The 20,864-nt window shown below is 54.0% G+C and overlaps 1 protein-coding gene across 1 annotated transcript in view; it reads left to right on the top strand.

The window, feature by feature from the left end:
- Positions 1–20,864, top strand: part of MACF1 (microtubule actin crosslinking factor 1) — a 111,075-nt gene that overhangs the window by 26,477 nt on the left and 63,734 nt on the right. Inside the window, exons 23-44 of the mRNA XM_065650722.1 lie at positions 321–447; positions 873–1,056; positions 1,606–1,775; positions 2,037–2,215; positions 2,391–2,529; positions 2,980–3,173; positions 3,428–3,590; positions 3,871–3,954; positions 4,063–4,170; positions 4,788–4,886; positions 5,263–5,415; positions 5,514–5,602; positions 6,042–6,177; positions 9,047–14,311; positions 14,814–14,963; positions 15,413–15,628; positions 15,738–15,887; positions 16,811–17,044; positions 18,445–18,594; positions 18,684–18,917; positions 19,376–19,603; positions 20,190–20,711. Coding sequence (XP_065506794.1) covers positions 321–447; positions 873–1,056; positions 1,606–1,775; positions 2,037–2,215; positions 2,391–2,529; positions 2,980–3,173; positions 3,428–3,590; positions 3,871–3,954; positions 4,063–4,170; positions 4,788–4,886; positions 5,263–5,415; positions 5,514–5,602; positions 6,042–6,177; positions 9,047–14,311; positions 14,814–14,963; positions 15,413–15,628; positions 15,738–15,887; positions 16,811–17,044; positions 18,445–18,594; positions 18,684–18,917; positions 19,376–19,603; positions 20,190–20,711 — 8,974 coding nt within the window. The remainder of the gene's footprint in view (positions 1–320; positions 448–872; positions 1,057–1,605; positions 1,776–2,036; positions 2,216–2,390; positions 2,530–2,979; positions 3,174–3,427; positions 3,591–3,870; positions 3,955–4,062; positions 4,171–4,787; positions 4,887–5,262; positions 5,416–5,513; positions 5,603–6,041; positions 6,178–9,046; positions 14,312–14,813; positions 14,964–15,412; positions 15,629–15,737; positions 15,888–16,810; positions 17,045–18,444; positions 18,595–18,683; positions 18,918–19,375; positions 19,604–20,189; positions 20,712–20,864) is intronic.

Below are 20,864 nucleotides of genomic sequence, written 5' to 3' on the forward strand. Positions count from 1 at the left end.
AGCTGGGGAAGGGGCTGGAGCACAAGTGTGATGGGAGCGGCTGAGGGACCTGGGGTTTGGAGGAGGTTGAGGTTGGATCTGGGGAACGATTTCTTCCCCAAAGGGCTGTCGGGCATTGAACAGGCTGCCCAGGGCAGTGCTGGAGTCACCATCCCTGGAGAGGTTGGACAGACGGAGATGAGGCTCTCAGGACATGGGGTAGTGCCAGGGTTGGGTTAATGGTTGGAATCGATGACCTTGAGGGTCTTTTCCAACCAAAATGATTCTGAGAGTGTGCTAGGTTGATCCAGGGCTGACAGATCTGCTCCTGTCCCGTGCAGGGTGGAACAGTTGTACCAGAAGGTGATGACTCTCTGGCACCAGCTCCACATGAACACCAAGAGCCTCATCTCCTGGAACTACCTGCGGAAGGACATCACCATGGTGCAAAGCTTCAGCATGGAAAAGGTACGGTAGGAATTTCCCTGACTGGCTCCAGGGCTGCACTGCTCATCCTCTGGGCTTCTTTGTGCGGCTGAGGAGGAAGGGAAGGGTTAAAGGGAAGAGCAGAGACTGCGAGGTTGGGGAAGTTCAAGGGTCTTTGCACCTTGGACAGTAGGAAGACCTGAGCTGGGGGGTTCTTTTCAAAATGATTGCAGTTTTTCCTAATAAAGCATCAGGAGTTTGCTGCTGTTAAGGCATAAGAGATTGTGGACTTAGCGTTTCCTAGGGAGTGAGCGAGGTGTGAGACTGAGACGGAAGAGTTTGCCTTTGCTCCTCTAACGAGAAAAGACTCACTTGGCCGAGGAAGGCGATGGAGCTGGGCAGGGTGGCTCCGGGTGAAGTGTGGGAAGTCGTTCCCGGGGGTTAACGTGCTGCTTTTCCACTCGCAGCTCAGATCCTTGGCGCAAGGCGAGTGCCAGCAAGCGCTGAAGAGCCTGCAGACGCACTACGAGGACTTTGTGCAGGACAGCAGGGACTCGGAGCTCTTCTCGGTGTCCGACCGGCTGCGTCTGGAGGAGGAAGTGGAGTCGTCCAAGGAACACATCCGGCAGCTGCTGGAGTCCATGGAGAACGGTGAGCTTCAAAGGGCTGATGGGTTCACCAGGAGCTGTGGGGACTCATAAACACAGGATTTATGGGATGGCTTCATTTTCCTTTTTTTTTTTTTCTGAGCTAGTTGATGGTGTGAGCAGCTGCTCTCCTTATTTCTCCATCCATTCAACTGTTTGGTCTTTGTCCAGCGATGTTCCTGCAGAGAGGGCTTGGCTTTGCAGCTTCAGCTTAACCGCTGAATCCTCTTGCCCTAATATTGCTGGAGGATTTGGTCATTGGGGTTCATTCTGAGCAAGGAGTTCTTCCTGCATTTAATCTTTAAGAAAACATACATGGTGGTGACACATGTGACACAGCAGCACTGTGAGCCTCACTTCAAGGATTTGTCATGCGAGGTGCCCTGTGGCTGGGCTCGTTCTCAGCTGCGTTTGAACGAGATGATATGATTAAATTACTTTCCGTCTGAGCGGAGTCCCCAGTGTCTCGGTGTCAGCGCGATGCTGTGCTCAGCTCCGGGGGTCAGACACCAGCCAGGTTGTTTGAGCTGCTCTTTTGGTTTGTGACTTGCAGAAGACAAGGACGAGACCGTTGCCAGGACGTATCTCTCCGAGCTCAAGAACATCCGTCTGCGCCTGGAGGAGTGCGAGCAGAGGCTGGTGAGCCGGATCCAGAGCCCGAGCAGCGCCCGAGCAGATGGTGACACTATCCAGGAAAACACCATTCGCATTGCAGAGCAGGAGGTCAGTCCTGCCGCTGGGAGGTGCGGAGGTGGTGGCCGCTGGTCTTTAACATGTGCAAAAAATAGCTTTAGCTGCCCTGGGCTGTGTGTGTGGGTGATGGATGTGTGACTGTGGGGTTTGAGGGGATCTTGCTGAGCAGAAGGTGGTAAGGACCGTCTCCAGGTGGGCTCCCTGCTTCATTCCATCCTTTGCCAAGGACAATCCTGCTTTTTCTCTGCCCGCTTGGGCTCTCCTTTCATGTTCTTTCCCTCCGTCCCGTAGCGCATGCAGGAGGATCTGCAGCGGCTGCAGTCGGACCTGCGGTTCATTTCCGAGAGATGCTACAGCTTCCTGGACAAGGCGCCCGCGGGCTCCAGCACGCCCCACTTGCGCTCGGAACTCGACTTGGTGGTGAACAAGATGGACCAGATGTACGGGCTGTCTTCCATCTACCTGGACAAGTGAGTCGGGACGTGCCTCTGTTCCCAAATACCTTTTTTTTATCTGCCCGATTCTGCTCAAGACCTTTCATCTGCCCGTCTGCCACACCTTGCGCTGAGCTCCGTCCCTCTCGCGATCGAGGGGATCTCTGTGAAACTCTGGATGTCATTGTGCTGCCTCTGCTTGATTTGCCAGGTTGAAGACTGTCGATGTTATTATCCGTAACACCCAAGGAGCAGAGTCTCTGGTCAAAGGCTACGAGGTGAAGCTGAGCCAAGAGGAGGCCGTCCCCGCCGACCTGCCAGCTATTCAGTCTCACCGAGCGGCGTTACAGGTGGGTGCTGTTCCCTTCCCGAGGCAGAAACCAGCCAGCGTTTTGGCGTTTGGCAAGTGGGGTCCTTCCCTTTCTCTACTGAATTTGGACTGCATGCCGTATCTTGCCACGGTGTAGCTGCCAGGAGGATTTTGTGCTGCTTACGCGATCCCTTATTGCTTTGTAAAGGTAAAGGAGCTGCTGCGGTTTGTGCTCGTTGTAGGTCACATCAGCATCTTGGCAGCTTCATGTCCTGTTGCTGCAGGACAGGAGCTGAACCAATCTGACTTGCTCCAATCTGTGAACACAGTCCGCTCTGTTTTGCACCTCCCATCGTCAGCAGGTGGAGGAGAGAGGAAAGATAAACCCCTTCTCAGGCTTGGCAGCTCTGGGCAGGAGAGCATCGCTGACTCAACGTGCCTTTTGCTTTCCGAGCCATTGAGCTGGTGCTGTCTCTTGCTGGTTTTGCAGCAATGGCTCGGGGAGGTGAAGGACAAGAGCTCCGTCTTCTCCACGCTGGAGGAGGAGTTGGCCAAGGCAAAGGCAGTGGGAGAGCAGCTGTACCGGCTGAGGCAGGAGCGCAGCATCGACCTGGAGCGCTACCAGGAGAAGGGCAGCCAGCTGTGGGACCGCTGGCAGCGCGTCTGCGCCCAGATCGAGACCCGGTGAGAAACCTCCTGCCTCCTCTCGCAGATTTGCTTTCATGTCTTTCCAATGCACCGCAAGAAAGGTTGGACCAGATGATCCTTGTGGTCCCTCCCAACCTGATATTCCATAATTATGCTTCAGCGGAGAGCTTGGATCAGGCTTTTTCGCAGGGATATTCTTCCAGATGGGATTCCCCCTGCTGGCTGGGATAATCCCTATTTCATACAGTGGTGTTTCGTCCTCCTCTTATTTGTCTTGGTTCTTCTCACAGCCACACGGAGCTGGAGAGCATCCAGGAGGTGCTGAGCGATTACCGGCAGTGCCACAGCGCCCTGATCCAGTGGATCGAGGAGATCACGGTCCAGCAGGAGCTGATGAAGCCTGGGCAGGCAGAGGACAGCCGGGTGCTGTCGGAGCAGCTGAGCCAGCAGACGGTAAATTATGTCTTGACAGAGCAGTTGCTGCTGTGACTCCGTCACTTCTTTTACTAAAATCTTTCCATCTGTGAGCTTGAAAACATGAAACAGAGGAGGAGAGGCTGCAGGCCTGAGCTGGGTGTCTGGGAAGTAAAGAAATTCTTGCTTAGCTTGAGGTAGAGATGAGGCCTCGCATGAAAAATTGAAAAGGATAAAAACTTTACTCAGAGGGAGAGGGATGGGGACTGAAATTCAGCCTGCCGCCTGACAACTCTTTTTACTTTGAATTTTGCTGAAGGCTTTGGCTGCAGAAATTGAGAAAAATCAAGCCAAACTGGACCAGTGTCAGAAATTCTCCCAGCAATACTCGGCTGCCGTCAAGGTACGAGTCCCCTCCTGCACCTGGATCAGGCTGGCTGGGCAGAACCAGCCCCGGCAGAGTTTGTGTCTCACACGCTCCGTGTCTCTCCACCCCTGCTTGCGTTTGCAGGACTACGAGTTGCAGCTCATGACATACAGGGCGTTCGTGGAGTCGCAGCAGAAGTCTCCCATGAAGCGCCGGCGGATGCTCTCGTCCTCAGATGCCATCACGCAGGAGGTAGGAGCCGCCCGACCCCGCCAGGGAGAAATTGCACGGGGGGTTCTTCGACACCGAGCAAAGCGCCGAGCAGCCGCTGCAAAATGAGCTCCTTTCTGCTGAACTCGCTTGTATAAATAAAGCTTCCACCCTCGCTGTTTTTTCCGCTAGCCAGAGAGGATGGCTTTGTGCTCTAAGCACCAGGTATGACATACCCAGCCTCCTGGGAACCCCTGGGCAAATCCAGCGGGGTCGGCTCAGCCCTTCGGCCTTGCGAGGTAAATAACCAGAGCGCCGTGCGGCCTCAGTGTCTGTGGGTCTTCGGGATGAGACCTTTAGGGACCCGAGGTCCTGTCTGCTCCGTGTGGACATTAAAGATCCCGCCAGCCCTTTTTTGTCAGAGTTGAGCACCCACCCCAGCGTCCCCTTCGCTCCGGTGTTGTGCAGCATGCTGTGCGTGGCCACAACCCTCCCCGTCACACTCGCCGTGTTTCATTGATGCCGTACGGGGTCTGCGAGATGCTGGGGGGCTGCCCAAGCAAGAGATGGTGCATCCATGCCATGTACCGTAAAGTACATCTCTGCGGATCCGCTGGTCGTGACTGACAGGCCCCGTTTCTCCTTCTCTCCCTTCGCAGTTCATGGATTTGCGGACTCGCTATACGGCTCTGGTGACGTTAACCACGCAGCACGTGAAGTACATCAGCGATGCTCTCCGGCGGCTGGAGGAGGAGGAGGTAAGGGTGTTGTTCGGAACCGAACTCTGTTCAAAATGTGCTGCCTCATTTCCTGACACCCCAAGGATGCTCCATGTTGAGGTTACATAGAATCACAGGACAGTTTGGGTTGGAGGGACCTTCCCAGCTCCCCCAGCGCCCCCCCTGCCACGAGCAGGGACATCTGCACCAGCTCAGGCTGCTCAGAGCCCCGTCCAGCCTGGCCTGGGATGTCTCCAGGGATGGTTCAGCCACCACCTCTCTGGCCAACCTGGGCCAGGCTCTCACCACCCTCAGGGCCAACAATTTCTTCCTCGTGTCCAGCCTGAATCTCCCTCTCCACTTTTGGGAATCTGGGACCCCTTTGACGTGGTTAATCTTCCTCTCTCTTCTGCAGAAAGTCGTGGAGGAGGAGAAGCAGGAGCACGTGGACAAGGTGAAGGAGCTGCTGGGCTGGGCCCTGGGCTTGAAGCAGAGCGTGCAGGGCAGGACGGCAGCTGCTGGGAGCAGAGAGCTGGGTGACATCGAGAAATCCATCTCAGAGCAACAGGTAAACCGCGGGCAGCTGTCAGACAGTTTGTTTAACTGCTGTTCTTCTTCCACAGCTGGTTTAAGCTTCTTTCTTTCTTTCTTTCTTTTTTTCAACAGACCCTGAATGATGAGCTGGCTGCAAAGAAGGAGCAGGTCTCTGAGGCCATCAAAACTTCACAAATCTTCCTGGCAAAACACAGCCACAAGTGAGTGTGGCCAGAGGAGGAGACAGGCAGGGAGAACAGTGGGGAAAATGAGATACCTTAGAGCTGGTGATTTGGTGTCCCTGGGCTCCAGGGCCCAATTCCTGTTAAAAAACAAGGATGAGCTGGACGGAACAGTTGTCTTCTTTCTTATTTGCAAGGAGAGCTATGAAATATGCTACCCATTTATGCTGTTGGGACAATATTAATCCCATTTAGGTATGATCCAGCCCTGTATATTTGGGGATTTGATCGTTATGATGCAGGTCAGCCTTTGCTGAGCCCAGTACCCTTGCTGGTTTTAGCTGAGCTGGGCAAGGAGTGGGGCAGTGGGAAGAGGGGACTCGTGGTGGGTTTGTCCTTTTCCTTCCCCAGAAGAACACGTTAATTCTGCAAAGCTGGGAGCTGCTTCGTGCTGAGAGATTTCCCCTTCCTCTTGCAGGCTTTCCCATCCGGAGAAGGAGCAGATTTCTGCTCAGATCGCTGCGCTCAAGGACACCTACCAGGTGCTGTGCAATGACTCCACGGAGCAGCTCCAGCAGCTCCAGAGCCAACTGGCTCAGGAGACAGAGCACAAGGTACCAGTTCCTGCTCAGTCCTGCAGCTGCACGGACACAGGGGGTGACAAAGTTTTTCGCTTGGTCGCGTGTCTCATGGCCACCAGCCACTCCCAGCCCGTTGACTTTCTTATTTGCACGTGGTTGCCCTCCCTTCTCTTCTGTCCATGCTGAAGCATCCAGGCTGGGGTTGGTCCCGCGTACCTCCTGCCTTCCAGGGCGGTGAGGGAGTCGTCCTTTGCGAGGGTTTTCATCAGAGTTCTGCTCTGCACAAGGGTCGGCTTGTTCACGCTCAGTAGGGAAGGATGTAGATGGAGCTCTGGCCTGGGAACGGTCCCCATAGCAAATCCGTGTCCTCTGAGGAGCGTCCTCTTGGTGGTTTAACCACAGAGAGCTCCATCTCGCAGGCAGGAGACACAAGAAGGTGGTTTCTGCACAAGGGCGTTTTGTGGTCTCATATCTCAGGGTCTGGCGAGAGGTTTGTCTCAGCTGTGGCTGAATAAAATTGCTTCTCCCAGTGGAAGGCGACCTGGGAGCCCTTCCCAACCCATAGCTGGACCCTGTTCACATCCACCAGTGCCCCCCACCAGTCCCCATCCTGGTTTTGCTGGGTAGAGAGGGCTGAAAGCGCATCCTTATTGCCTCTGTTACGAGCTGTCTTTGGTCGTTCACAGGTGTACGTGTTCTATAAGTGTATATACATGTGTCGATGGATATATCTGTGTGTTTGCTTGCTGGCTCCCTGTACTCTGAAGCAACGGCCCGCTCAGATCTGGCTGCGTGACGCAGGTTTTGGCTGTCGGGTCCGTGAGTGAAGCCCTGTTCGGGACAATGGTGACAGGGCTGCTTGTTTGACATCTGCCCATCCAGCTTGCACCTAAACATAGAGCATTCCTCTCCAAATTGGACTCTATAGCAATTTCAGGTGTCTTAATGGAGCCAACGCTTTCTGTCACACGTCCCTTTAGCTCTCGTGCTTGCGATGAGCAAACAGACTCATTAATTGCCATTAAGCCCTCGCAGATTTGCTGCTGCTTCGTGCCAGGATTGCAGCGCAGAGCAACCAGCCCCTGGAAAGGCTCCTTTGTCCTTTCCCTTTTCCTCCTTCCCGGGCAGGAGAATGACTTTAGAGCAAAAAGCCTTCTCCAGGGCTTGCCGGGTGGGTTTTGTGCAGCATGAGGATGCTTTGGGGCTAGAACAGTTTTCACTCACGCTCTCGATGGAGCCCAGGACACAAAACGAGAGGTGGCAGTGGGGCTTCGCTGTAGATCCTGTCTACGAGACGATCCCCGCGGCTCCTGTGCTGTGCGGTTGCTTCACTGTAGAGGGAGCATGAGGAACTCTTAACATTTGCTTGCTGGAAACATTCAACTGCCAGAGAGAAGTTACAAAAGATGAAAATGCAAAGCAGAACGCGCTAAATTGAGCATGATGTGTCCCTGTACAGTTTGTGTTTCATGTCAACTGTTTTTTAAGATTAACTGACATCCTTGCTTACAAGTTTAACTAACCCTCCGAGATTTAAACACACAAAACACACAAAGTGAAAAAGAGGACGACCTGTGTGTGGGGTTCTTTTTGCAAACAAAACAGTCGCATGCTGGACGCTAACACCAAGCTTTACACTGTGTGTGATACGGCTGAACTGCTCCATAAGGCTCTGTCTTTAACTGCTCAAGGCACACCCTGCGACTCGGGTAAGTAAAAGCCTTTTACCCCCATCTCCTTTTTTACCTTTCTCTCTTTTGTCCTCCCTCCTTTTCTCTGTCTTTCCATGGCTTGTTCATCTCCGAACCTGCATGCCCGAGTCTGGTGATGGTGGTGGAGAGCTGAGGTTTTGCCAGCAGGTTCACCGGGGGAACCTGCAACCCGGCGCGGTGGAGGCTGCGTCCTCGCCCGTGCCGTCACCGCGGCTACAAACACCCCAGCCGCTGGTGCCGTTAGACTGACCAATAAAAAAAAAATAATCTGAAGCTCTTGGAATTAATTCCACAATCCAAATTCCTTCCTCCCTATCCCCACAAAAATCTTTTCGTGCTTGGGCCAACCTTACACCCAACCGGTGGGGCTGGGAGAAACCCGAACATCCAAAGAGCTGTTACTGTTCATCATCTTAATTATTACCTTCCCTGTGGGGATACCAGCAAGAAGAGAAAAGCCCCTCCAGAAACACCAAAGGAGATGCCCTGTTTCCATGCTGGGACCTCCAGCTTCTTATATTTCTCCCTGTGACCTGTCCGAAGAGCGGGTTAATTTGAGATGCTGGTGGTGGTGTCGGGGGGAGCTGCCCTGCACGCAGCGCTCCTGCCCTAACGCATGGCCGGTCTGTGCAGCTGGGGAGCTGCTTGGGCTGCTCCTGAGCCATCCTGGCACTTGGGATCTGCCTGGGAAGGGCAGGATTTAAAGCATGGCAGGAGTCAGTGCGGAGGCTGCGCTGGGACAGGTTCCTAGATAAGGGTTGGTTTTTTTTCTCCTCTGGGTACACAGTGGTCTTTGCGTTGTCTTTACTTTTTAAAACTGAAGTTATTGAAGGGCTTTGGTGTGCTTGGTGGTCTCCTTCCCTCTGTTTCTCCGTGGAGCGCTAGGAGCACGTCTGGGTTTTGCCGCTTGCCGCTTTGCTGCATTGCTGTTGGATGCTGGAGGCATCTCAGTGCTGCCCTGGGTGATGGACTAGATGAGCATTAAAACTTGCTGGCAAATGCACTGATTTGAGTGCTGTGATGCCTTTGGAGTTGCATTTCAAACACTTTGGGACTCCTTTCTAGCCTGTTTAGAGTTTTAAAACTTTTTTATTTTTTTTGGAAATCGAGACCTCCCTGGACCTCGTACAACCTGAGTGCTTGCAATGCTCAATTTTGATTTAATGCTTTTCCTTCTCTTTCTGTTCTAGGGCAGTGAAGCAGTGGCAGGAGTGATCGATCTTGGCACGGTAGAAATATTCCCTGTCTTTGGTGCCATGCAGAGAGGTCTTATAGATCAGGACACCGGCCTCGTCCTCTTGGAGGCTCAGGTTATCATGTCTGACTTAGTTGTTCCAGAGACCAACGAGAAACTCTCCTTGGAGAAAGGTCTGGCGAGAAACATCATCGATCTCAGGACATTCCAGGTGCTGCAGGAGCTGAAGAATGCTCTCCGCCAGGTGGAAGAAATCAGCTGGGAAGGGAGGCAGCTCCTACCTGCTGCCGCTGCAATAGAAGAGGGGAAAATCAGCGAGAGCATCGGGTTAAAGATTCTTGAAGCTGAGCTTGTCACCGGCGGCTTTAAAACCCATCAGGGCAGAATCAGCATGGAGACAGCAGTGCAAGAAGGGCTCCTTCCCCCTCAGCTGCATTCCAGGCTTCTGTCTCACCTGGAGAGCGGCAAGGATTTGATTGACCCCAACACCGCTGAGAAAATCAGCCTGTCCGAGCTCCTGGACCGATGCATCGTCCACCAAGAGACAGGGCTGAGGCTGCTGCCGGTCACGCAGCTGGCGGGTGGGACGGTGAGCTTGAAATCGGGCAGGAAAGTCAGCATCTTCCGTGCCGTCCAGGAGGGGCTGATAGACAGGCAGGTGACGGTCAGGTTGCTGGAAGCCCACCTCTTCGCTGGTGGCATTGTCGACCCCAGGACAGGGCACAGGCTCACTGTGGACGAGGCTGTGAGACATAATTTAATTGACCAGGATTTGGCGTGCACGCTGCTCATCCGGCAGCTTCAGACGGGCGGCATCATCGATACCGTCACAGGAGAGAGACTGACCATTGATGAAGCTGTAAGGAAAGAGTTGGTAGCACCAAGGATTGCGTTGGTGGTCCTGGAATCCCTCTGGTCCTTCATGGGGCTCCTGTGGCCAGAGACAGGGGAGACTGTCACGGTTGCAGATGCTTTGGAGCAAGGAATCCTGTCCACAGAGTTGGTTTACAAGATTCTCAGCAAGAGGCAACTCATTAAGGCTGTCTTCATACCAGAAACCACCGAGGTGCTGTCCTGGAAGAGAGCGGTTGAACACGGTGTCTTGGAGAGAGATGTGGCGAAGAAGCTGAAGTCAACAGTCATACCCGACGTCATGGCCGGCGTGCAGCTCGCTGGCTCTCCCAGCAGAACCAGGCACAGCCAGAGCTCCGCTGGAAGGAGTCCCACGGGTCACCAAGAGCAAAGTGACGCTTTGCTAAGGAGTGACGATGAAAGGCTGATGTTCCACCTGATGACCCACAGCTACATCAACATCCATGATGGCCAAAAGCTGCTGTTAGTGGATGGAGAATTGAACAGTGTCACTAACGCCCTACTCCAAACCCAAGAAAATGGAACCTCTGCACACATGTTGGAAGAGTGTGAAGGTTTTGATGAGAAAAGGGCAGATGCGGCTCTTGAGAGCGAGCCTTGCAATGGCTTGGCTTCGCAGCAGCTGGAGTTGCAATTTGCTCCTTCCAAAGAACAAAGCGAAAAGGTCCTGCCACCCAGAACTGCTTTGGAGAATGGGGAGGTGGTGATGGGACCTGAAAGGCTCCTGTTGGAGGGTGCAGAAGACAACCTGCTTGTGGAGGAGCAAGAGCAGATTTATGCCGAGCAGGTCTCCATCAAGGGCAAAGCTGATGCTGAATTTGGAAGGCAGCAAGCAGCCTCTACAGGCAGGGACAAACAGCAGATAAAATTATCCGTGCGAGGACATCCTGGTGACCTTGAAAGTAGATTCAGAGAAACAGAGGAAATGATGACTGAGGCAGAAGAGTCCAAGCCTACTACAGTAGATGGAGTGGAAAGTATGGAAGATCAGCAGAGGGCATCGGAAAGCGTGACAGTTGTTATGAAAAGAGAAATCTGCATATCGGTGGATGTTTCAGAAAGAAGAGATAGGCTGGAAATCAAGGCAGAGAGGTCTCAGGGTGTGGAGGAACCTGAACTAGAGGCAGAGGATGTTGGAGAGATTGATTTGCCAGATGAAGAAACAGTTGAGAATGGCATGCTGGGGGAAGAGGAGGTTGTGCTCCCAAAAACTGGAGAGACTGAGCGAACAGAGAGGCAAAGTGAAAACATCGAAAGTGGATTGGAAGAAGGAGAAGAGGAAGAAGTATTAGATGATGAGAGTGTTCATGAAACATCCCTGCCAGCCCCAGCAGAGCAGGAACCAGAGGACACTTTGGAAATGCTGTTAATGCAGCTCCAAAGCGGTGGCATAATCCATGAGCAGACAGGCAAGAGTCTTCTTCTGAACGAAGCCGTCGCCTGTGGAGTGGTGTCCAGCCACACCGCCGTGAAACTAATGGAGAAGATGAAGATGTTCAGCGGCTTCTTTGACTCTCAGACGTGTGAATCATTGACCACTGAGGACGTCATTGAAGAAGGTCTGATGGATGAGAAGCTTCTCCAGAAGGTACTTGAGTCTGACAAAGCAATAAGTGGTGTTCTGGACCCAGGCAATAACTTTGTCTACTCTATCAAGGACGCCACTGCCGTTGGCCTTCTGGACAAAGAAACAGCGCTGAGGATCTTGGAAGGGCAAGTGGTTACTGGAGGGATCGTTGACTTGAAACGTGGCAAAAAAGTATCAGTCACTTTGGCTTCAAATCTGGGCCTTATAGAGCCAACGAGTCAGAAAGAGCTGGTCAAGCTGGAGAAGGCTTCCAAAGGGAAGGGCACTGATGAGGTGACCAGACAGAAGCTCATTCGCTTACAGGCTGAGACCAGCGGGATTGTGGATCCTAAAACCAAGCAGCCTTTGACTGTTGCACAGTCTGTTGAAAAAGGGCTCCTGGAAAAGGAAAAAGCTTTTCAGCTCTTGGCCAAGCAGGTTGCCGATGGAGGAATCATCCATCATGTGTCTGGAATGAGGCTTTCGGTAAACGAGGCAATGAAACATGGTTTGATAGGTGAAGATTTATATGATGAACTCAGGAAAGCTGAAAGCGTGTGTCTTCAGGACTACGTTCATCCAGTCACGCAGGAGAAACTGCCCTTGTCCAGGGTGGTATCATTAGGGCTTGTTAGTCCAGAATTCCAGAGGAAAGTGCAAGAAATCCAGGCTGGGGGTGGAAGCATTTTAGATCCTGCTTCTGGCCAGAGACTGGCACTCAGTCAAGCGGTCGAGGAGGGCTTGCTGCCCAAACAGGTGGTGGAGAAAGTCCTGGCATCTTCAGAAATGAAAGAAGGGATTGTAGATCCTGAGACTTGCGTGATCGTTCCCTACTCGGAGTTCATCAAGAAGTGTAAAATCGACATCGAATCTGGCCAGAGGTATCTGGAGGTCCATCCCTTCCGAGCCATGGAGGACGAGGTGACGGGGAAGAAGCTGACGTGTGCCGAGGCGGTGAGGTTGGGGAAGGTGGACCCGCTGCCCACCCTGCGGCTGCTGCAGGCTCAGGCGGACGCCGGGGGGGTCGTGGAGGGGACGGTCACCAAGAGGTTGTCCCTGAGGGCTGCCGTGGAGCGGGGGGTGCTGGACGAGGAGATGGCCCAAGTCATCGCCACCAACCAGATGAGGACGGGGGGAATTGTGGATGCGAGCAGTGGGAAAAGGCTGAGCTTAAAGGAAGCTGTTGAAAAAGAGCTGATTAGTCCCAAATTAGCTGCCAGCCTTCGGGAGGCGCAAATATCCCCAGAGAAATATGGTTCTGAGGTCTGCAAAGTAGATAAACCCCACCTTTTCAAGGAAAAAACGGAAAAGTTATCTCCACGAGAGGAAGATGACGTTGTCTCCACCAGTGCTGCTAAGAAGTCTGAGCACAAAGCTGGATCTGAAGCCGTAAGCTACGACGTGACTGGAGGTGCAGCCGCTGCCACCGAGAGATCCCCGGTGACACCGAGAAAAGGGAAATCAAAACCTCCAGAAACTTCAGAGGATGCTGTAACGCACCGTCCCCAAGACCAGGCTGAACGGGCTCCAGAATGCCCCTCAGCATCGAGCAAAGCGTCTCTCTCCGAAGAAATAGGGGTGGAAAGGGCAACAGAAAAAAGGATCGTGAAAAGCAGCTTCCAGGTGGGAGCAGCTGGGGGGAAGGAACTGAGAGAAGCAGCAGATCGAGGGTCAAAGAAAGTGGAGGGATTGGGGTTGGAGAAAGAACGGTTGGTTTTGGACACGGAGGTTCTTCACAGTGTGGAGGATGATGAGCAGAGGATGAGGGGAAGGTTTGGAAGTGCAGAGGGAATCGTGGCAGGTGGAGAAGGTGCAGAGGTGGCTTCTGAGCAAGAGGAGCGAGTGGGCAGGCCGGGCCGGGTGACACCGGCAGCCCCGAGGGAATCCGTGACTGTGGGTCGAGGGAAAGGCAAGATGGGCCCTACAGAGCCTGGAGAACCCCCCGAGATCAGCATCCCGATGGAGCCTGCGGGAGATGAGCTTGCAGGTGAAAGAACTGTCAAGCACATCGAAGGAGAAACCCTGAGACTGGGTGCAGAAGGTCCAGTTGATCAAGGAAAAACAAGTGAAACCGAGCCGAAACCTACCCAAAACCAGAAAAGCAAGAAAAAGAAAGCAAAGCAGACTGGTGTCCCAGGAGACGGTGCTCATCCAGAGAAACCTTCTGTGGAAAAACAATCCCTTCCTTTTCCAATTTCCGAAGAAATTCCAGGGAAGAAGGAGGAGGACTTCATCTCGAGCACGCCAGAACCAAAACATGAAACCACCACCAAGATCACTGCTGGGTTGGCAGGAGACGCAGCCACGCGCGTGGGGAGCAGCAGGGATGATGAAGAAAAGAAAACGGTTTCTGAGAAGGATGAAGAAAACCTTGCTGGGGGTCAGGAGTTCCCTGTTCCCTCAGGACAAGAGGAAGCTGAAGAGCTGATGAAAGGTGGGATCAGAAATGGTCGCGATTCCTCGGTGGCATTTAGCCTGGAGGAGAGGATGGAGGAGGACACCAAGGTGGAAACCACAGGTGATGTGTCCAGTGCAGCCCCTGCAGCCGGTGAACTGCCCGAGGAATTAATTATCAGAGAGGAACCCAGAGAGGTGCAGGAAACCTCCGCAGCCCTTGGGCGTGGAGAAGAGACACGGCGAGAGCAAACGCTGGAGATCAGCCCAGGCCAAGGAGCTGCCCCCGTTCCCCCAAAATCCCCCGGAGAAACCCCCCAGGAGAGGAGCCGGCAGCCGGGTCCTGCCGATCGGGGTTTGCTCTTACCGGTGATCGTGGAGGGGGAGCTGCTGGAAACCTCCCAGGAATCCACCAGGCCAGCCCAGGTAAATTGATGCTTTTTGCTATTTTGACTTTTTTTTTTTTTTTTGAGTTATTTGTGCCTGTTTGATGTTAAATCTGTCCGAGGTCCTCAGCACAAAGGACAGCCAGGACAAGAGGAGTGGGTGTTTGAGCTTGATGTTGCAGTGTCAGCTGCGATGGATCTGGCAGAGGACCCGGTGATGTGAGACTGAAAACACGCAAGGCTTGGTCGTGGCTTCTTTTTTGCTAGAGCATTACTTATAAATGACTAATAAATAGGACTCTTTTTTGGCACTTTTACTGTAACACCAGGGATCTCTTGCCATTTATAAGCTTATGTTGGAAAAAGAGCTGTGTGTTTTATTTCTCCTGTAGTAAATCTTGTAGATAAGGCTAGCGAGTGGAAAGTCCCTGAAATGAAACGTGATTAAGAGATTTCTTCTTTGCAACAAAACAATAGCGTATAATCCTTTGTTTTCTTTTCTGTCTAAACCTGCGGTTTTGTTTTACTGTTTGATTCTGTAGATCATGTTCACCAAGAAGATGTGTCTGGAGCACGATGAGAAGCTGATATCGTATCGCTCCATGCTCCGAGATATCGAGATGAGAATCAAACGGGTGCAGCCGGCCGAGCAGGATTTGGCAGCGCTGCACGACCTGCTGCGGCAGGCGGAGGTGAGCCGGGCTGGGCCAGGCTTGGCCGGCGTTAGGCCGGACAGAAGTTAGGCCGGACAGAAGTTAGGCAGGACAAAACTCATCCCTCCTCTCCCCAGCTTCTTGCACAGCCCTTGCACCCCCTCCCTGCTCCTGGGAGCCAGCCGGGGAGTTTAGTCTCAGGTTTAACAGACATTTATAAGCAAACCTGTCCCTCCCTGCTCTGGCACTGCCTCTGCCTCACCTCCTCCCTGCTTAGACAAGAAGTGAAGCTTGGCTGAAACGCATTTTCCAGCCTGGAGAAAGATGGGCGAGCACTGGCAGCTGAGCAGGGCTGGAGGATGGTCGTGAATCTTCCGAGGAGACAGACGCAGTGTTTGGAGCTGCGTCTCCAGAGCCTTTTCCTCGGTTTTGGCAGCGGGAAGATGAAGTCACCGTATCTCAGACATAACGATGTTGTCTTGTCTCAGGCCCTGGGCGCTGAGCTGCGGGAGTTGAGCTTCCCCGTGAATCAGGAGTTGGATGCCGTGAAGCAGATTGTGGCCAACCCCCCTGAAGAAGTCCCTGAGCAATTACTGAAGGCTTTGGAGAAGGACGCCAAGAACCTCCAGAAGTCTCTGAGCTCTGCGAATGATGTCCTGGAATCCCGGCTGCAAAACCTTCATGGGGCTGCAGAAACCGAAAAGGTAGAGCCGGTGACTATCCCCGCTACCTGTTCCCCCCAGCATCCTGGTGCTCCTTCCCCAGAGAGCTCTGCTCCTTTTTTAAATGATGGATTTTAAATTTGTTTTTAAGGCTAAAATCCTGGCACATCACGAGACCCTCCAGGGCAAACTCCAGGAGCTGCTGAGCTGGGTCTCTGGCACCACAGAGTCGCTGGACGGCAGCGATTACCAGCACACGACCGATGCCAACAGCTTGAATCGCTGCCTCCAGCACTACCAGGTAACCATGGCAATGCCCCTAATCCTTCTGCGTGATGAAGTTACTGTCCTCTGCACAGAGAAGCTTTTAATCCTGTTTCTCTCCTGGAGCCGACCGAGGGTTTGCCCTTATCCTTTGTTGCAGGAGGAGCAAAAATGTTGTATTTGCTCCAAAGTCTTTTGTTTCTGCAATAAACAAACCATCGGCTTTGGCTGCTTGGGGAACATGCTCAAACGCAGGTGTGTGATGGGGGTTCCCGTCGGGGCGTGGAGGAGAGAGCTGCTTCCTCCATGGGGGCTCTGAGAGATCCCCCATCACACCCACCCTGGGCTCCATCAGCTTTGGTGGAGTCACCATCCCTGGAGGGGTTGGACAGACACGGAGATGAGGTTCTCAGGGACATGGGGTAGTGCCGGGGTTGGGTTAACAGTTGGACTCGATGACCTTGAGGGGCTTTTCCAACCAAAATGATTCTATTCTATGATGACTATACCAAAAGCCCAGGTTCCCCTCCACATTTATTCATCTTTTAGCGATAGCTCTCCAGATTGGGTCAGTTCAGCATCTCTTGTTTGCTGGTAGCACTTTGGCATTGACGTCAGGGGATCGAAGGCTTTGAGAGCTGCTGGTGGCACATGGAGTCACCATGGACCGGACCGGGCTGGTGGCAGCTCCGTGTCACCTTCAGGGCTCCGGCAGCCCCGCACCCTCACTCTGAACCATCTCTCGGTGAGGTGCTGGAGGGCAGAACTGGAAAATTGCTGCAGCGAGATGCCATCACCTCGATGCTGAGTGCGCTTTTGGCAGCATTTGGGATTTCTGGAATATATTCTGGTGATGAAGCATTTTTTTTGCATGTGTACTGCTGCGTGTCTGTGCGTCCCATCTGAAGCGGCACGGGAAGGAACCACGTTGCCTGACAGGTCTTTTCTCTCCCCGTTCAGGAGCTGCGAGAGCCCCTCGCTGACACCAAATCTCAACTCGATGCCACCGCCTTTGACATCCAGTTCCTTATCTCTGAGCACGCCCAGGATCTGACCCCGCAGCAGAGCAGGCAGCTGCTCAGGCTGCTCAATGAGCTGCAGAAAGCTTTCCGGGACCTGTCGGAGCGAGTGACGGCTCGGGTGGAGGTCCTGCAGGTCTGTCTCCAGCAAGCGGAGCAGCCGGATCAGGTGAAGGTTGGGAGACATCTGCTGCCTGGCTGCATTTTGCTCGCTGAAGCGCTTCCCGGCCACAAGAACATGCGCTGAGACACCTCGTATTTGGGGTTTCATGTGCATGTCACTCACGGTTTACGACTTCTCATTGCACATCATGAGCTTCCTCTAAAGTCTGTCTTCTTCCTACCACGTAACTCCCAGGCGGAAAATCACTTTCCTCTGAAAAAATGGAGCTTTGCCAATGTCTGGCCAGTGCCCTGCTAGACGTAGAGTTGCTCTGGGCTGGGTGGAATAATCCCTGCTCTCTGTAACCCCACCAGAAAAATCCCTGTGCAGAGGAGCCTCCCGGGTTACAGTTTTAATGTCTTATTTCCAGTGCCCAAGTCAGGAATTGCTGTCCCAGAGAAAGAGCTGATGGTGTATCGAGGCAGCAGGCAGCTGCAAAAATAAGTCCTCGGGGCTCTGCTGCATTGCTGCAGCACCCATCACTGCATGGATCCTCTGATTCCAGACAGGATTAATGTGTTTTTTTATTAACAATTGCTCTCTGTAACTCTTGCCTGTCCTCTCTGGAGTGCGTGTGTATATTAACCAGTTTGCTTTGCTTTTTCAGATTGAGTGTGCGCCCATCCTAACCCAGGAAGAACTCGCTTTGCAGCTGGAGAGCTCTTAAGAAGGCTCTTTCAATTTGCTTCTGTTGTTTATCTTATGACTGGGAGCAACAAGCACAGTGTTTTGCACAAGTTTGTCCGTCACCTTGCTGAAATGCCCAGTGAAAACTCAAAAAAACCCTTTTGTGTCCCCTGTGGAAAGGGGAACGGGAACGTTGCAGGGACTCTGAGGTCACATCATGCTCAATTGCTCAAACAGGCGCTTCTGTTTTGTGCTCTGGCAGCAAAACGCAGGAGCTGGATCAGCTACAGAAACGCTTTCTCTCTCCTGGGCTCCCTCTCCAACCCCAGGATCAAAAAAATCAGCCTATTTAGGTTGTTTGGGGCTCCACAGTGGTGCTGCCTGACCTCAGGTCATCGCTGCCTCTCATTAGATGAGTTTCTGCTGCATTTTTGATGTAAGGTTGCATGGAAAAGGCACAGAAACTTCTGGCTGGGCTCTCCCAGGAGAGGAGCGCGTGACCTGGAGCGTAGCTCCACGGTGGAGCTCCTCAAAGAGCAAATTCAGAGAAACCTGCTCGAATGGTGGCAAATTCACAGCGAGCAACTTCTGCTCGGCGGGGACTTGGCGTCTCAGCCCCGCAGCCGGAGAGGGAGCACGTGGAGAGCTGCAAAAGCTGTTTTCTGTGCTGCATCCTCATCGTCAGGAGATGCTCCAGCTGTAACCTCTCGCCTTTGCCTTTCAGCGTGAGCGGAGGGCGCAGCGGCCGGTTCTAACTGTCCCCTCTCTGTCCCCTGTGCCCGCAGACACTGCAGGAGCAGCAGGCAGCCCGGGCGCGCAGCCTGGCCGAGCTGAGCCGCTGGCTGGGCCAGGCAGAGGACACGCTGCAGGAGCAGCAGCGAGCAGCCAGCCAAGGGGACCTGTCCGCCTTGCAGCAGAGGCAAAGCGACGTGAAGGTCAGTGCTTTAAAAACCAGGGACCGGAGGGCGGAGAGGGTCGGTGGCGCCTCGGGAGCGCAGGGAGCCTTACGGCATCGTCTGCTTAGGAGCTGCAGAGGAACATGCACACCCGAGCCGCCTCCTTCGCCAACGTCCTCAAAAGCACAGAGGAGTTTTTGGAGGAGAACAAGGCGAAGATGGAGCCCGGGGAGCTGGCCGCACTGCAGAAGGACCTCCAGCGTGCCAAGGAGCAGTATCGGTCCCTGCAGGAGAGGACGGAGGTGGCGCAAAAGGAGCTGGAGAGCGCTGTGACGGCCGCGATGCAGCAGGAGACGGAAAAGGTGACGTGCAAAGAGCTGGAGCCCCTGGGTTCTGCTTGAGGTGGACAGCGAGGTCTGGTCGGTGCAGAATCATTTGGGGTCCTGGTATTTGTCTGGGTAATGGGGTGTAAAGACATCTACTGTTCCTCTGTCCCTTGGGTGAGGTGGGACAGTGGTGCTGTGTCCCCTCCTGAGATGCCTTGAGAGCTGCGGCCGCAGATGAGCTGGTTGTGGGGGAAACGGGGACCCTGGGCTGAGAAATACAACACAGCTGGGAGGCTGAGTTTATTCACAGCTTCTTTGCACATTTCTCCCTTTTGGAGAGCCCCACGTTGTTCTGGAGGTCTCTGAGTGTCTCAGGCATTTGCTGTGGCTGGAAAACTGTCCAGGGATTTTCCTTTGTTTATTTTTGTCTCCCCTGTGCAGCAGTTTGCTGAACACGCGTAAAATGAGTTCTTATCTGGAGTCTCTGCTTTCAGGTGAAAGCTGCCAAAGAGCTGGAGGAGAACAGCAGTAAGATCGATTCCCTCTTGAACTGGGTGGCATCGCTGGAGCAGAAGGGAGAGCTCCTGGAGTACAGAGCGCACCCCGTCGAGCAAGCGCTGGGGACACGAGCGGGGACGGGTGCTCAGGATGTCCCTGACGACCACGTCGTGGGAGCAGCCAGCGCTGCCGAGAGCCTGGAGGAGCAGTACGAGAGGCTGAAGGTCAGGACCGACACCTCGTCTCTCTCAAAGCTTTCTACCCCACACACTGACCCTGCCTCTGGGAGCAGGGTGGGCTGTGAGATGGGTCTGGCCTCAAAAACACGTGTTCAGGGTGATTCTCCAGATGGGAGACTCGGGATTTCCTGGGAAGTCCCTGCCCGACGCCCTGGAGGACACGCGGTCTGTGTGTTGGCGGGTGGGTGCAATCAGGGTGATGAGAGAAGGTGCCCATCACAGTTAGAGAAGGGGTTACTCCTGCCGGTACCTCCACCTTGGGGTGTTCCACACATTGCTGGTGCTGCAGGAAGGGTGTGGAGGCTCCATCACACGCATGGCCTCACTGCACTCGCTGGGTGCTTGGTCTTCAGCTGTCATAGAATCACAGGATGCTTTGGGTTGAAGGGACCTTCCCGGCTCCCCCAGTGCCCCCCCTGCCATGAGCAGGGACATCTGCACCAGCTCAGGTTGCTCAGAGCCCCGTCCAGCCTGGCCTGGGATGTCTCCAGGGATGGTTCATCCACTGCCTCTCTGGCCAACCTGGGCCAGGCTCTCACCTTTGTCCCTTTTGCTCGTTGGCATCTTCCAGGCCCAGCACCAGGAGCTGCTGTCCCAGCAGCAGGACGTCATCCTGGCCACGCAGTCGGCGCAGGCGTTCCTGGACAAGCACGGCCCCAGCCTGGCCGGGGAGGAGCGCGAGCGGCTGCGGGACCGGCTGGGAGAGCTGAAGGAACAGTATGCGGCGTCCCTCTCGCGGTCCGAGATGCAGCTGAAGCAAGTGCAGGTCCTGCGGGACGAGCTGCAGAAATTCCTGCGGGATCACGGGGAGTTCGAGGCTTGGCTGACGCAAGCGGAGCAGGATCTGGAGGGGATGCACAAGGGGGACAGCGACCCCGCGGCTCTCCGGCAGCTGCTCCTGCAACAGGGGAGCTTCTCGGAGGACGTGATTTCCCACAAAGGCGACCTGCGGTTTGTCACCATGTCAGGGCAGAAGGTGCTGGATGCGGAGGGAGCTGCTGGGGACGCGGGGTCCCAGGCGCTGGCGTCCGGGAGCGTGGTCAGGAGCAAGCTGGAGGATGCGACGCAGAGATACACCACGCTGCACTCCAAGGTAGGGAAAGGGCTCTGCAAGGCTGGGAGTTGAACCCTGGCTGCTGGTTTTCCTCCTGTGCGTGTCTAACAAGCAGGGATGGCAGAGGGATGTTTCACTTTTGAGTGTCTGGCTGGACTTCTAGCACATATGTAGATTGTAGGACAAGGATTG

The sequence above is a fragment of the Caloenas nicobarica genome, chromosome 23, assembly GCF_036013445.1.
Source record: "Caloenas nicobarica isolate bCalNic1 chromosome 23, bCalNic1.hap1, whole genome shotgun sequence".
Lineage (NCBI taxonomy): Eukaryota > Metazoa > Chordata > Aves > Columbiformes > Columbidae > Caloenas > Caloenas nicobarica.